At 39.3% G+C, this 16,274-nt stretch overlaps 2 protein-coding genes across 3 annotated transcripts; one reads left to right on the forward strand and one right to left on the reverse strand.

Annotated features, from left to right (window-relative positions):
• Positions 1-858: 858 nt before the first annotated feature.
• On the forward strand, positions 859-1,867 carry LOC110598919 (platelet factor 4). The gene is made up of 3 exons (XM_021731619.3): positions 859-1,050; positions 1,392-1,518; positions 1,632-1,867. The coding sequence occupies exons 1-3, from the start codon at positions 945-947 to the stop codon at positions 1,717-1,719; spliced, it is 321 nt and encodes a 106-aa protein (XP_021587294.1). The 5' UTR covers positions 859-944; the 3' UTR covers positions 1,720-1,867.
• A 10,172-nt stretch (positions 1,868-12,039) lies between these two features.
• LOC101954665 (platelet factor 4) lies at positions 12,040-13,089 on the reverse strand. Of its 2 annotated transcripts, none has more exons than XM_021731618.3 (3): positions 12,887-13,089; positions 12,431-12,545; positions 12,040-12,311 (listed from the first exon to the last, which is right to left on the reverse strand). In XM_021731618.3, the coding sequence occupies exons 1-3, from the start codon at positions 12,990-12,992 to the stop codon at positions 12,224-12,226; spliced, it is 309 nt and encodes a 102-aa protein (XP_021587293.1). In that variant the 5' UTR covers positions 12,993-13,089; the 3' UTR covers positions 12,040-12,223. The 2 variants fall into 2 exon arrangements, with proteins under 2 accessions (XP_021587293.1, XP_077876889.1); XM_078020763.1 differs by having other exon boundaries at positions 12,875-13,089.
• Between the last annotated feature and the right edge of the window lie 3,185 nt (positions 13,090-16,274).

The following is a 16,274-nucleotide window of genomic DNA, read 5'->3' on the forward strand; positions in this document are numbered from 1 at the left end:
TTCCACCCTTACCTCCACCTCATTTACACACTCAACTCCCAGACTCTGTATCCTCCTTCAGAGAACATTGTTGCTCCCCACCAGCAAAACAGCCCATCTCACCCTTCACTGGGACTGGGACACGTGGCCCACCAAACTCTCCTGTTCTCTCTTCTGGAATATTATCCGGGATGAAGACAAATCGAGAATCATTCAAGCTCCAATATTTTTTTTTAATCAAATACAACTTTTGTAATATATCTAAGATTATGAGTAATGAGGATAATTGACCTTGCTTCTTACAGTATATGGGAAGATGGTTAGTGAAGCTGGTAAATCTCATCCAAGAGACTGGAGAAGGCTTCCACATTCAGGTAAAATTCTGAAGACAGTCATTGCCTAGAGAATTAATTCCAGTTTTCAATAGCAGAAAACAATTACAAACATCACAGCTTTAACTACACAGTAGTAGCCAAACTCAACAGAAGTCAACCAGAAAGGCAGGGGTCTAAGGGCAGTTTTTGGTAATGCAGAAGCTAGTTAAGAAGGAAACAGAACTTGTCTGGGTCTCAAAGGTATACACTGTGTAAATTGCATAGTAACCACAGAGCGCTCTGTGATGCCACATAAAGAAAACATAGACCTAATAAGATTGAGCACTAGTGTTTTAAACTACATAAATGTGTGCATATTTCAGTTAGGGTAGGAGATGTGGCTCCTGCTGCCAACTTAAGGCCAAGAAAGCCCTTTTTTGGGTTGTTTTATTTAATCTTGGCTGGCTAGAGCCCAACTCTTCTGTGAAATGACTTAGCTTCCTCACCCCAGTTCCTCATTCCCCATCCCAGGTTTCCGGACTGGAGCAGCAGGAGGGATAAAAGAGGCGGGGACGTCTCTGGAGCCGCGAACCTGGGAACCCTTGCCCCCACTTGCTCTGAGCACTGGGATCCTGCTGGAAACTCCAGGACATGGGCCTCATATTGCGCTCCTGCAGCCTCTGCCCCCATCTCTACCCTGGGCTGCTGCTCCTGGGGCTGTTGCTCCTATCAGCTGTGGTCACAGTCGTCAGGAGCGGTGAGAGCAGAAGCAAAGAGGGGAGGGACCGACCAACCAGAACAGTGGGAATTGGTTCCAGGAACCCCCGGGGGGCTGAGGAAGTGTCTTTAATGTTAATGGTTCCAGCTCTATTGTCCTGGGGTTGCGAAGTGTGAGGGCACTCTGCTAAACTCTGCACAAGTGCGCTGCCACTGAGTCAATATAACTTTCCTCTGGAAATGCAATTCGCTGCTAAGGAAATGATGACCAAGGGCAGGGGTGGGGGATGGGGCAGGGAGATTAGCTAGGTGCCTCTGGCCACTCCTGAAATCCCCCTCCCTCCCCTACTCCTGGCTCTTCACCTTTTCTGTCACCCTCAGAGGACCCTGAAGAAGATAGGGAGTTTCAGTGCATGTGTGCAAAGACCAGGTACAAAGTCAAAGTCAAGGACATCACCAACCTGGAGATGATCAAGCCAGGACCCCTCTGTGCCACCACCCAGATGATGTGAGTTCTGGCCTTGTATAGTTGGTACTGCCCTTTGTCCCTCTGTCCCCTCTTTCTGATCTTGTTTTGGAATGTAGGCACCAAAAGGTGCATCTCTTCTCTTTTTCCTGCAGAGCTACACTGAAGAGTGGGAGTAGAGTTTGCCTTGCAGGGCAAGTCTCCTTCTTTAAGGCATTAATTGGAAAACTCATGCAGAGGTAGTTTCTACCTGGCTAAATGTGTACTTTGCTATATAACATGTTTGGGTGTTACCCCCACCACACACATACACACACATTCGCTCTAACTAAAAAAGAATCTTCTAATGCTTATATTATCCTTCAAATCTTCAATAAACAAATAATATGAATCAAGGTGTTATTTCGTCAAAATATTGCTTCATAATATAGCAGAAAATAGTGATGTCATATCATTTTTTCTTACAAGAAAACACCTCCAGAATTTTAAGCAAAAAAAAATATTTTGAAGAAGGGTTTGTTTTATAAGAACTAAATTTGCTTGGTGCTACATGTTGGCTGATAGATATTTGCATGTTTAGGTGACTGCATTATTTCATAGATGCATATATACTGCATTTCTTAGCTTTGTTAATAATAGCATTTAATCATTACTAGTTTCCTAGGCGTTTTTTAATTAAGTAAATAAATCAGACCCTGATTTTATCCCATTAAGACTTAGACTCTACTACATTATTATTAAAAAATTAATACAAATAGAATTTGAAAAGAATAGTAAATGTGACTCTATTAATACTTTGGGAAACTGCGTTAAAATAGCTTAATCTTTATAAGGTTTTTGAAAGTGTTGATATTCCACAAAAATGAAAATCAAAAACAGTTTTTGTATTCATAATGCTGCCTACAATGGATCCCTATTTTGCAAACCTACCAGTTTGTTCTTATTATATTTACATGTTAGTATTCCTCTAAGCATGCAGATGTCTTGAATAGAATTTTTTTTCCCTAGGCATTTTCAGGTTGAGGAGTTGCCTTATTTGCAGTTCAGTATTCTCCCTTGCATTCCTTAAAATTAGAGGTTACATGTTAAACAGCCATGGAACCAGGAACAGTGCAAGCTGAAGTTTTCATTCACACTTTGGGAAGACACTACTGCACTTTGGGAGAAAAGAAGATGCTGCAACATGGGTATATTAGTTACCTATTGCTTGTGTAACAAATTCTCACAAACTCAGTGGCTTACACAACACAAATCTATTTCTCACAGTCCTGAAGGTCACAAATTCAAAATAAGACTACATGGGCTGAACTCAGCATGTCCTCAGGCTGAGTTCCTTCTGGCTTTAGAGGGCAGTCTTTCTCCTTACCTTTCTCAGCCTCTAGAAGCCACCTCCATTCCTTGGCTTGGGGCCCTTTCTTCCAAGTTTGAAGCTTATCATTCCAGCCTCAGCTTTTGTTGTCACATCTCCCCTGTCCTCTGACATTCTCTAATAAGGAGCTGTGTGAACACATTGGGCCCAGTTGGATCAACCAGAATAACCTTACTATCTTAACATCCTAACACATGTGCCAAATTTTTTTTCTAGCCATATGAGGTAACCTAGTCATAGGTTTCAGGCATCAAGCCATGGGAATCTTAGTGGACATTATTCAGCCTACCACAATGGACAAGAAGGCAGAATCTAGTTGAGGCAGAAGGAAGCCACAGATGCTTTTTTAGGAACTAGGCACTTTCAACCTAAGGTGACAATGTTTATATAATGGTATGTTTAAACTCCTAAGGGAAATGAGACTATGATGTCATTCAGTCTCTTGGGAAAAAGGACACCTTAGGATGACAAATTAATTAAAATAGACACAATTTCTAGAGGCTTATAAAGTGCCAAAACATCATCTAAAATTTCTACACCCACATTGTGAGTTAGGTAATATAATCCCCATCACAGAGTTGAGGTAACTGTCTAGGAAAGGCCACGGCTTGTTAGAAGCTGTATAAATCAGTCTGGTTCCTATCTCCCTGCTCTGGGTTTCACATTGTGCATTCACACAAACAAGTAGCATGGTAGCCCATGCTTCAGAAAGGAATGAACCCATAAACTGGCTCTTGTAGATGGATTAGGGTTTGCTAGTGGGTCAAAGGGAAGAGTGGTACTACCACAACATGAAAAACTAGACAGAAAGATGCATGATTGTTAAGTCCTCGGCATATTTGGACAGAAGTTCATAGTTCTGCAGGGCTGCAGTCTATGGGGAAAGAGAGTGAACAATGGTCTCCTGTTTAGTTTTCATCCACTTGGTGCTTTTCCCTTCCTGTATAGCTTTCATGCATTCTTACCTAAATTATCTCTTAAAACACAGATATAATTATGGCACTTCCCTTCATAAAACAGAACTCAAAGCCCTTAGTATGGCTCTCAAGGCTGTGCTACATTCACTTTCCCTCTGTGCCTTGTTTCCTCATCCATGAAGTGGGAACAATCTGAGTATATGCTTCATGGTTACTGTGAGGACTAAAGAAGTGGCATCTGTAAAACATTTGGTGTAGTTCTTCATGCTTAAGAACACCAAATAATAATTCTTGCTATCAATAATGCTTCCAAAATACCATCTCAGTCGTTTTGGAGTGTTGTGTTTAGCAAAGCAATTTTTTGTGACAGATAGCAATACAGGGTCGCAATAGCACCAGTGTTCTTCAGATCAAATGAACTTTGTGGGAGAAAACGTTGTAAAGGAGATGAGAGTGGTATGATTTAATTTGTTCATTCCTCTTCTGCTGGCTGTCTCAAACAACACACTCAGTTGTATCCCATAACAGAGGTGAGTTAAAGGGACAAAGGGCCACAACAAATTTTTCCAAGTGAACCAGTGCTGGAATCTTGGGCCTCATATGCCTTTACTTCAGAATCACTGTGGTCTAACTATTCTGAGAACACTTTCAAGTTGCTGTCTTTATCAGCAAGGGCATTGAGAGAGGTCTTCCTTACCAGGAAAAGCCCAACACACACACAATTCCCTGTTGTTCAGCATTTATGGAGTAATAAGCTTGAGTGTACTTGAACTGTCCATCCACCCCTTCCCTCCCAAGCCTGGTGTTGGTTGAAGGCAGGCAGTGGGAAATGTCCACAAACTAGGCACTTACCTCCTGTCATGTCCCTATCAACAAAACAAAACCACCAAAAGATATTTTGCCCCCTGAAGTTGTTCTGCTATTTTTAAATCTTTGCTCTCTTTTTTCTTCTAAGACCTTTGTGATAACAGTTTCCTCTGTAATATGACGAACGTTGAAGGCTTACTTGAATTTAAAGATATATCCACAGTTTTCTCATTTTAAAGGATGTGATACTACAGATAATAGCACATAAAGAGAAAACAAATATTTTTCAAAAACTATAATTTCACCACTCAGAAGTATCCTTTTCCTTTTTCAAAGTACTGGTCATATGATATGGTTATAAGATGAACAGTTAAGTTTCAATTAAGTGTCATTTTTCTCACAGATTCATAAAAGAAACAGTAATTACTTGATTATATTTCAAGGAGTTAGGGAGCATTCCTCTCCCAATTTTATAGATAGAAAACCAAGTTCCAGTATAATAGAATAAGTTTTCTTTGGCCAGGGAATGAAGGGCAAATCCATGTGATCTAGTAATCTAGCATTCATTTATATCATTCATATGATATAAATATATATACTCTGACTGCATATATTCATTGTGTATTTATGTATGTATGTATATAGTTCCACATGTATACATCTATATACAGGTATGCTCACACAAGCTCACACACACATAAAAATTTCAAAATACAATACTTACACTTGTTTTATACTGTTAATCCTGGTATTTCATTTTCTGCACTATGCTATCCTACTTTTAAAAAATGTTGACCACAACTCTATAATTTCATGACTCACTGCTGGACATGGATGTTAGTATAAAAGCACTTTAATTAGAGTCAAGTTCTTATGTTACCTATTGAGTCCACACTATGGAGAAGGCACCTGGAGAGTCAGCAGGCATGAAATGAGCAGGGCCTGCTGCATAGTTCAATCTGCTTGGCCACGTATCCTCTTCCTTCATTCTCACCCCCGACCTGGGTTGGAATTCCCATGACAAGCAGTTTTTGACATAGAGATATTCCAACAAATAGGTGTCTATATGAGTGCTACCTCCTTGTCCTGTTATATTCACTGCCTGTTCCGCTTCAGCCATTATATTTGTTTCTAATGGGAACTTAATCAAGGGCAGAAAATACATTGCTTTTCAGGGGGCTTTGGAAAAAAACAAACATAATAATTTAGTGAGTTTAATAGTTTTATACTGATTTTTTTCTCCCCATATTTCTCTTTTTGTTATATTCTCTCATAAATGGTAACATTAGCCCAATGAGCTAATAATTTGAGTCTCCCCTTCTGTTATGGTTTGGATGTGAGGTGTGCCCCCAAAACTCACGCGTGAGACAATGCTCTTGAATTTCTCAGAGGAGAAATGATTAGGGTATAGGAGACTTAACCTAATCAGTGAATTAATCCCCTAATAGGGATTCACTGAGTGGTAATTGAAGTAGTAGGGTGTGACTGGAGTAGGTGGGAAATGGGGCATGGTTTTGTGAATGGAGTCTCTCTCTGCTTCCTGATCATTATGTGAGCTGCTTCTCTCTGCCACACTCTTCCCCCATGATGTCCAGTCTCACCTCTAGACCTGAGGAATGGAGCCTGCTGTCTGTGAATTGAGATCTCTGAAACTGTGGGTCCCCAAATAAACTTTCCCTCCTTTAAAGTTATTCTGGTTGGATCTTTCAGTCACAGCAGTGAAAAAGCTGACCAAAATGCCTTCAAAGCACATGTTGAAATTAAGTGCCACTGTGATGGTAATTGGGACACAGGAATAAGTGTTCCACTGTTTTGAATGGATCAATGCCATTGTGGCAGGAGTGGCTTAGTAATGGGGAGAGTGGGTTGTTGTAAAAATATACTCAACTTTCTTGGCTTTCTCTTGCTCCTGCCCTGGCCCTCTCTCATGGGCTTTCTCATCATGTCAATTCCACTGTCATGTTATGAAATAGCAATAAGCTTCTCATCATATGCAGCCCCTTGACCTTGGACTTTTCAACCTCCAATATTCTAAGAAATAGGTTTCTTCTATTTATAAGTTACCTACTTTGTGCTATTCAATTTCAGCAATACAAAATAGGATAAGACAACTCCTTTGGATTAAATCTTAATTTTGTTTCTGTGTGACCATTAGTGTACTCAGTTTCCTCATTTCCAAAACAAGGACTATGGTGGCCACCATGCAGGGTAACTAAAGGAGTAAATCACACTAATAGTAGGATCCAGCATGGGTTCTGATTCAGAATTGAAATCTTACAAGTGAATACTACTTTTCTTCCCTTTCCTTAGAGATTTGCACAAGAGCACATGCCATTCCAAACATAGGTGGCCACAATCCTTGACCCAATACATAACCCATTAAGAACAAGGCCAACAGGCCAAAATTTTCCCATACAGAATCACAATCCAAAGCTTGCATACAGACAGCTAGTTAGAAAAAGTTGAATATGACAGGCACAGGGGTACTTTCCACTGTTGGTAGCAACTAAAAGAATCAAATAACAAAACCACAATGTTTATCAACCAATACATCTAAAGATTATAAAATATACAGGACATCTGATGATTGGGGGCCTGGCTTAAGTGTCTTCCTAGTAAACAACAACAACAACAAAGAAATAAGATTTTGATGTAAAAATTCCTTTTTATGCTGTTGTAACAGGATACCACAGACTGAATGAATTTACAATAGATGGAAATTTATTTGGCTCCTGGTGGTTCTGGAGGCTTGCAAATCCAAGATTGAGGAGCTAAACCTGCAGAAGGCTTACTTGCTGCATCATAACATGGCAGAAGGCATCACAAAGTGAAGTAGAGAAGGGTGCAGGAGAGGGAGAGAAAGGGGCTGAACTCAAGAATTCATCCCTTAAAAGGAACCAGCCGCCATGATAATGAACTTGCTGCTGTGATAATGGTACTAATCCTCATGACCACCTTTTAAAAGACAGAATCCTCATGACCACCTTTTAAAAGTTCCCCCTTTAACACTGTTCCATTGAGGAGTAAGTTCCCATCATGTAAAACCTAGGAGATATGTTCAAGCCATGCCAAATATTTATTTCTTCTCTTTAGCAGATACAACATGGGATTACACATTTATCTGGCATTTTGTGATGAAAGGCTGTTAAACTTGCAGGCAGAGTAGTCATCAAGCAAAGTTGGAACAATTAGCTTTCACTTACCATCTGTGTTGCAGAATTAGTCTTCTTCTACCAGTATGTTAGTGAGAACTATAGGAACTATTATCAAAGGAATAAGGAAATGTATGCATACCTCCATCACCAGAATGACTATTAAGCTAGACTGTGAATATGCACTTATCTGTTTTTTCCTACTTTACATCAGGGAATAATGGTCAAACCTAGTCCTTCTCTTCACTTCAAATTCCAGATAAATACCTGAAAGACCAGGGCTAAATAAATATTTGTCAAATATTAACTACATGAAGAGGAACAATAATGCACTTAGTCCTGCTGATGCAATGGTGTAGTTGAAGGCTGAGCAAAAGGCATCTAGGCAGCAGATAGTTAATTGAACATTAATGACATTCTTCCCAACTGCTAACCTTGTTAGGCTCGGAGATCTCACCATGGTATTCATAGACACTAGAGTATGCTCATGCTCTTCGTACCATCAGTGATTGTTTGATATTTCAGTTACAATCAAATTCTGCTTGTCATGGGAATTCAACTAAGGACAGAGTGAGAATGAAGGAAGAGGATACATGGCCAAGCAGATTGAACTACGCTGCTGGCCCTGCTCATTTCATGCCTGCTGTCTATCCAGGTGCCTTCTCTAGAGTGTGAACTCAATAGGAAACATAAGAACTTGACTCTAATTAAAGTGCTTTTATACTATCATTCATGTCCAGCATTAAGTCATGAAATTATAGAGTTGTGGTTAACATTTTTTAAAAGTAGGATAGCATAGTGCTGAAAATGAAGTACCAGGATTCCACAGTATAAAGCAAGTGTAAGTATTGTATTTTGAAATTTTTATGTGTGTGTGAGCATGTGTGGGCATACCTGTATATAGATGTATACATGTGGAACTATATACACACATACATAAATACACAATGAATATATGCAGTCACAGTATATATATATATATATACATATATATATATATATATATATATATATGAATGATATGAATGAATGCTAGATTACTAGATCACATGGATTTGCCCTTCATTCCCTGGCCAAAAAAAACTTATTCTATTATACTGGAATTTGGTTTTCTATTTGTAAAATTGGGACAGAAATGTTTCCTAAACTCCTTGAAATATAATCAAGTAATTACTGTTTCTTTTGTGAGTCCGTGAGTACAAATGACACTTTATTGAAAATTAACTGTTCATCTTATAACCATATCATATGACCAGTACTTTGAAAAAGGAAAAGGATACTTCTGAGTGGTGAAATTATAGTTTTTGAAAAATATTTGTTTTCTCTTTATGTGCTATTATCTGTAGTATCACATCCTTTAAAATGAGAAAACTGTGGATATATCTTTAAATTCAAGTAAGCCTTCAACGTTCTTCTTATTACAGAGGAAACTGTTATCACAAAGGTCTTAGAAGAAAAAAGAGAGCAAAGATTTAAAAATAGCAGAACAACTTCAGGGGGCAAAATATCTTTTGGTGGTTTTGTTTTGTTGATAGGGACATGACAGGAAGTAAGTGCCTAGTTTGTGGACATTTCCCACTGCCTGCCTCCAACCAACACCAGGCTTGGGAGGGAAGGGGTGGATGGACAGTTCAAGTACACTCAAGCTTATTACTCCATAAATGCTGAACAACAGGGAATTGTGTGTGTGTTGGGCTTTTCCTGGTAAGGAAGACCTCTCTCAATGCCCTTGCTGATAAAGACAGCAACTTGAAAGTGTTCTCAGAATAGTTAGACCACAGTGATTCTGAAGTAAAAGCATATGAGGCCCAAGATTCCACCACTGGTTCACTTGGAAAAATTTGTTGTGGCCTTTTGTCCCTTTAACTCACCTCTGTTATGGGATACAACTGAGTGTGTTGTTTGAGACAGACAGCAGAAGAGGAATGAGCAAAATAAATCATACCATTCTCATCTCGTTTCCAACGTTTTCTCCTGAAATTTCATTGGCTCTGAAGAACACTGGTGTTATTGTAACCCTGTATTGCTATCTGTCACAAAAAAAATTGCTTTGCTAAACACAGCACTCCAAACTGACTGGGATGGTATTTTGGAAGCATTATTGATAGCAAGAATTAATATTTGGTGTTATTAAGCATGAAGAACTACACCAAATGTTTTACAGATGCCACTTCTTTAGTCCTCACAATAACCATGAAGCATATACTCAGATTGTTTCCACTTCATGGATGAGGAAACAAGACATAGAGGGAAAGTGAATGTAGCACAGCCTTGAGAGCCATGCTAAGGACTTTGAATTTCATTTTATGAAGGGAAGTGCCATAATTATATCTGTGTTTTAAGAGATAATTTAGGTAAGAATGCATGAAAGCTATACAGGAAGGGAAAAGCACCAAGTGGATGAAAACTAAACAGGAGACCATTGTTCACTCTCTTTCCCCATAGACTGCAGCCCTGCAGAACTATGAACTTCTGTCCAAATATGCCGAGGACTTAACAATCATGCATCTTTCTGTCTAGTTTTCATGTTGTGGTAGTACCACTCTTCCCTTTGACCCACTAGCAAACCCTAATCCATCTACAAGAGCCAGTTTATGGGTTCATTCCTTTCTGAAGCATGGGCTACCATGCTACTTGTTTGTGTGAATGTACAATGTGAAACCCAGAGCAGGGAGATAGGAACCAGACTGATTTATACAGCTTCTAACAAGCCGTGGCCTTTCCTAGACAGTTACCTCAACTCTGTGATGGGGATTATATTACCTAACTCACAATGTGGGTGTAGAAATTTTAGATGACGTTTTAGCACTTTATAAGCCTCTAGAAATTGTGTCTATTTTAATTAATTTGTCATCCTAAGGTGTCCCTTTTTCCCAAGAGACTGAATGACATCATAGTCTCATTTCCCTTAGGAGTTTAAACATACCATTATATAAACATTGTCACCTTAGGTCGAAATTGCCTAGTTCCTAAAAAAGCATCAGTGGCTTTCTTCTGCCTCAACTAGATTCTGCCTTCTTGCCCATTGTAGTATGCTGAATAATGTCGCCTACCACTAAGATTCCCATGGCTTGATGCCTGAAACCTATGACTAGGTTACCTCATATGGCTAGAAAATAATTTGGCACATGTGTTAGGATGTTAAGATAGTAAGGTTATTCTGGTTGATCCAATTGGGCCCAATGTGTACACACAGCTCCTTATTAGAGAATGTCAGAGGACAGGGGAGATGTGACAACAAAAGCTCAGGCTGGAATGATAAGCTTCAAACTTGGAAAAAAGGGCCCCAAGCCAAGGAATGGAGGTGGCTTCTAGAGGCTGAGAAAGGTAAGGAGAAAGACTGCCCTCTAAAGCCAGAAGGAACACAGCCCTGAGGACATGTTGAGTTCAGCCCATTAAGACTTATTTTGAATTTGTGACCTTCAGGACTGTGAGAAATAGATTTGTGTTGTGTAAGCCACTGAGTTTGTGAGAATTTGTTACATAAGCAATAGGTAACTAATATACCCATGTTGTAACATCTTCTTTTCTCCCCAAAGTGTAGTAACATCTTCCCAAAGTGTGAATGAAAACTTCAGCTTGCACTGCTCCTGGTTCCATGGCTGTTTAACATGTAATCTTAACACCTCTAATGTTAGGGAATGCAATGGAGAATAATGAGCTGCAAATAATGCAACTCCTCAACCTATAAATGCCCAGGGAGAAAAAAATTCTATTCAAGACATCTGCATGCTTAGAGGAATACTAACATGTAAATATAAAAAGAACAAAACTGGTAGGTTTGCAAAATAGGGATCCTTTGCAGGCAGCATTATGAATATAAAAACTATTTTTAATTTTCATTTTTATAGAATATCAACATTTTCAAAAAACTTATAAAGATTAAGCTATTTTAATGCAGTTTCCCAAACTATTAATAGAGTAACGTTAACTATCCTTTTCAAATTCTATTTGTATTAATTTTCTAATAATAATGTAGTAGAGTCTATGTCTTAAAAGGGATAAATTTAGGGTCGGATTTATTTACTTAATTTAAAAAAAAAAGAGCCTAGGAGACTAGTAATGCTTAAATGCTATTATTAACAAAGGTAACACATACAGTGAATATGCATATATTAAGTAATGCAGTCACATAAACATGCAAATATCTATCAGCCTACATGTAGCACCAGGAAATTTATTTCTTATAAAAAACCCTTCTTCAAAATATTTTTTTTTTTTTGCTTAAAATTCTTGAGGTGTTTTCTTGTAAGAAAATATGTTATGGCATCACTATTTTCTGCTCTATTATGAAGCAATATTTTGACAAAATCACAACTTGATTCATATTATTTATTTATTTAAGATTTGAAGGATAATATAAGCATTAGAAGATTCTTTTTCAGTTAGAGCGAAATTGTGTGTGTGTGTGTGTGTGTGTGTGTGTGTGTGTGTGTGTGTGTGTGGTGGGGGGAAACACCCAACAATGTTTATAGCAAAATACACATTTAGCCAGGTAGAAACTAACTGTCCAGGAGTTTCTTCATTAATCTCTTAAAGAGGGAGACCTGCCGATCAAGGCAAATTTTCCTTCCACTCTTCAGTGTAGCTCTGCAGCAAAAAACAAAGACATGCACCTTTGGTGCCCTGATTCCAAAACAAGATCATACAGAGGGACAGAGGGACAGAGAGGAAAAAGGCAGCACCAACTGCCCAGGGCCAGAACTCACATCATCTGGGCTGTGGCACAGTGGGGTCCTGCCTTGATCACCTCCAGTTTGAAGATGTTTTCAGCATTGACTTTGGACTTGGTTTTTACACACACACAGTGAGAGTCCCCATCTTCTGCAGGGTGGCAGAAAGGGTGGGAGCCAGGAGTAGGGGAGGGAGGGGGATTTCAGGAGTGGCCAGAGGCACCTGGGGAATCTCCCTGCCCCACCCCCCACCCCAGCCCTTGGCCTTCTTTTCCTTAGCAGCGAATTGCATTTCCAGAGGGAAGGTATATTGACTCAGTGGCAGAGCACTTGTGCAGAGCTTGACACAGTGCCCACACACTTCCCAACCCCAGGACAATAGAGCTGGAACCATTAACATTAAGGACACTGCCTCAGCCCCCCGGGGGTTCCCGGAATCAATTCCCTCTGCTCCCCTGGGTCGGTCCCTCCCCGCCTTACTTTTGCTCTCACCTCCTCTGGCGACTGTGACCACAGCTGATAGGAGCAATAGCCCCAGGAGCAGCAGCCCAGGGTAGAGCTGGGGACAGAGGCTGCAGGAGCGCAATATGAGGCCCATGTCCTGGAGTTTCCAGCAGGATCCAAGTGCTCAAGGCAAGTGGGGGCTAGGGTTCCCAGGCCCGCGGCTCCAGCATTGTCCCGCCTCTTTTATCTCTCCTGCTGCTCCAGTCCGGAAACCTGGGATGGGGAATGAGGAACTGGGGTGAGGAAGCTAAGTCATTTCACAGAAGAGTTGGGCTCTAGCCAGGCAAGATTAAATAAAACAACCCAACAAAGGGATTTCTTGGCCTTAAGTTGGCAGCAGGAGCCACATCTCCTACCCTAACTGAAATGTGCACACATTTATGTAGTTTAAAACACTAGTGCTCAATCTTATTAGGTCTATGTTTTCTTTATGTGGAACCACAGAGCGCTCTGTGGTCACCATGCAGTTTACACAGTGTATTCCTTTGAGACCCAGACAAGTTCTGTTTCCTTCTTAACTAGCTTCTGCATTACCAAAAACTGCCCTTAGACCCCTGCCTTTCTGGTTGACTTCTGTTGAGTTTGGCTACTACTGTGTAGTTAAAGATGTGTTGTTTATAATCTGCTATTGAAAACTGGAATTCGTTCTCTAGGCAATGACAGTCTTCAGAATGTTACCTGAATGTGGAAGCCTTCTCCAGTCTCTTGGATGAGATTTACCAGCTTCACTAACCATCTTCCCATATACTGTAAGAAGCAAGGTCAATTATCCTCATTACTCATAATCTTAGATATATTACAAAAATTGTATTTGATTAAAAAAAAATATTGGAGCTTGAATGATTCTCGATTTGTCTTCATCCCGGATAATATTCCAGAAGAGAGAACAGGAGAGTTTGGTGGGCCACGTGTCCCAGTCCCAGTGAAGGGTGAGATGGGCTGTTTTGCTGGTGGGGAGCAACAATGTTCTCTGAAGGAGGATACAGAATCTGGGAGTTGAGTGTGTAAATGATGTGGAGGTAAGGGTGGAAGGTATGCCACAGAGTCCCACACAGGAAAGGTGAAGAGATCAACATGAACTGTCTTCCTTTTCTTGAAAAAGAATGGCTTGGGTGTTATCAGGACTAGGTATATGCACATTCCAAATCTGGTATATGCTGGATTCTCTCTGTCACACTAATTAGTATTGGTGAAGGATATTTGGAGACTGCAGCATGGAATTAGCTGACATCCAACTGCTCTGCAGCATGGAATATCTGCAGAAATGTGCATAGTTCAAACTGAATCCCTGGGGCTGGAATGTTCTTTCTCCTATTCTCTCACCACCTGTCTTTTTAGTTGGCTAAGTTCTGTTCATGTGTTTGGTATTGGTTTAAATAACAACATCCTCAGAGGAGCCTGAAGTGACACTCTATTATGCTCCTTTGTTGTTCTCTCTTGCAGCACCCCAGCCTTTCCCTTTTCACATCCATAATACACATATACATGTTATGCTCAGACGCATGTCTTGGAGTGTGTTTAAAATTTTTTTTTCTTTTTGCCTCAATGGAAAGCTCTAGGAGGTTAGAGGTCATGTTTATCACTATTTTAGTACACTGGTAGGGGCCTAATAAATATAGCTACACTGAGAATGAACAACACATGTTGAAAATGATTATGAAGCTCTGACTTATTTAAGCATTTGTTCCTTTATACAATTGCAGCAGATCTCTCCATACTGACATGTGCCACATATAATTTACTCTTCTGTCCACATGTCTGCCTCTCTTAACTGAACAGTGAGTGAGATCTTCAAGGGCAATTCTCTATGGCATATATTTTTGAAAATTGAACAGCTAATATAATGGTTGTTATAGGACAGGTCGTAAATCATATGTGTTTATGGAACTGAAACTTGAGTCTCCTTTTGGGTTAGCTACAATGGAAATGGAGAGGAGGGATTCTTTAGAGCATGGACAGGCAAAACACTTGATTTGTATAACCATATTCCCAGATTTTAATAATTTCAAAGTAAAAAGGAAGCCAGGCAATAGTGAGTGACAATAAAATCATCCTTTCTATGCATTTACACAAAATAATTCAATGTGTCCACACAACAATAATAAATGGCCCATGTATCTTAGAGATGTAAGCATGGTACAAACACTGTGTCATATCTCATGAGATGGCCCTGTCACCCTTTTGTAGGAAACCACTATTGACTGAGATGCCTAAGCTCCTTTTAATTTTTGGATAAAAACTAATGAAAATGGCTGCACTGTCTGTTTACACTTTTGTGCCATACTTGTGCATATTTTTGTTACCTAGTACATAATAAGTATATTTATTTTATAGGCAAAACATTTTAAGGCACTGAAGTTATGACAGTGAGGAGATAATATAAGGAGCCCTTAATAAAGCAAAGTTAAAATGAACTACATTCTTAGTAGGTATATGTTTCCGAAAGTCCCTTTATAGGTCAGAATTGGTGAACTTATTTATTTTCCTATGATCAATACCATACACACAGTATGGCATTTGTGTACTAAATACTATTTTCTGTAACATCAACATTATGTGAAAAATAATATAATTTAGTTAGAGAAAGAAGAATCAAGGAAAGTGGTATGGTATAATGGGTTAGAATCCGATTTCAAATCCTCACTATGATTACTCTGCTCACTTAGTATCTGATGTTGGGGTGAGTTTCTTTTCTTTATCTCACCCCATCTTTCTTTTTTTTCATTGTTGGTATTAAAACCCCAAGCCTCATACATGGTGGGTAAGTCCTCTATCACTAAATTTCATCCCTAGCCCAGTGTGAATTTCTTCAGATCCATCTTCAGATTTCTTCTTTGCCATACTACTACTATCAATAGTAAACAATTACTAATATTTATTTGTATGACATGCATTGTTTTAAGCAGGTTGAATTTAACAATTCTTACTCCTCACATCAGCTCTCTGAGATAGGCAATTACCTGATCACCATCTGAGAGATGAAGCAATCCAATCAAAGTCAAACAGCCAACAAGTGGGGGAGCCAGGTTACCTAATTATTCAGGCTCTGAGAAAAGTCTTTTAACCAGATCATTGCCATCTTGTCAGAACTATTGAATCAATGTATGTAAAACACTATGCCTGGCCTTTTAATAGTGATTAGTAGTTTCTGATTAATATATCATGTAAAAATCCCAGAGATTATCAACTTTGTGAATTTTGTTGGCAATATTGTAAAATACCAAAGTGTAAAACAAAAACAAGAGAGAGAGAGAGAGAGAGAGAGAGAGAGAGAGAGAGAGAGAGAGAATTAAAACTCTTTCTCCAAGTCTATAAATTGATAATATATGATAAATAAATAAATAAATAACATTTTGGTTCGTGGTCATAGTTCCGT

The sequence above is a fragment of the Ictidomys tridecemlineatus genome, chromosome 9, assembly GCF_052094955.1.
Source record: "Ictidomys tridecemlineatus isolate mIctTri1 chromosome 9, mIctTri1.hap1, whole genome shotgun sequence".
Taxonomy (NCBI): domain Eukaryota; kingdom Metazoa; phylum Chordata; class Mammalia; order Rodentia; family Sciuridae; genus Ictidomys; species Ictidomys tridecemlineatus.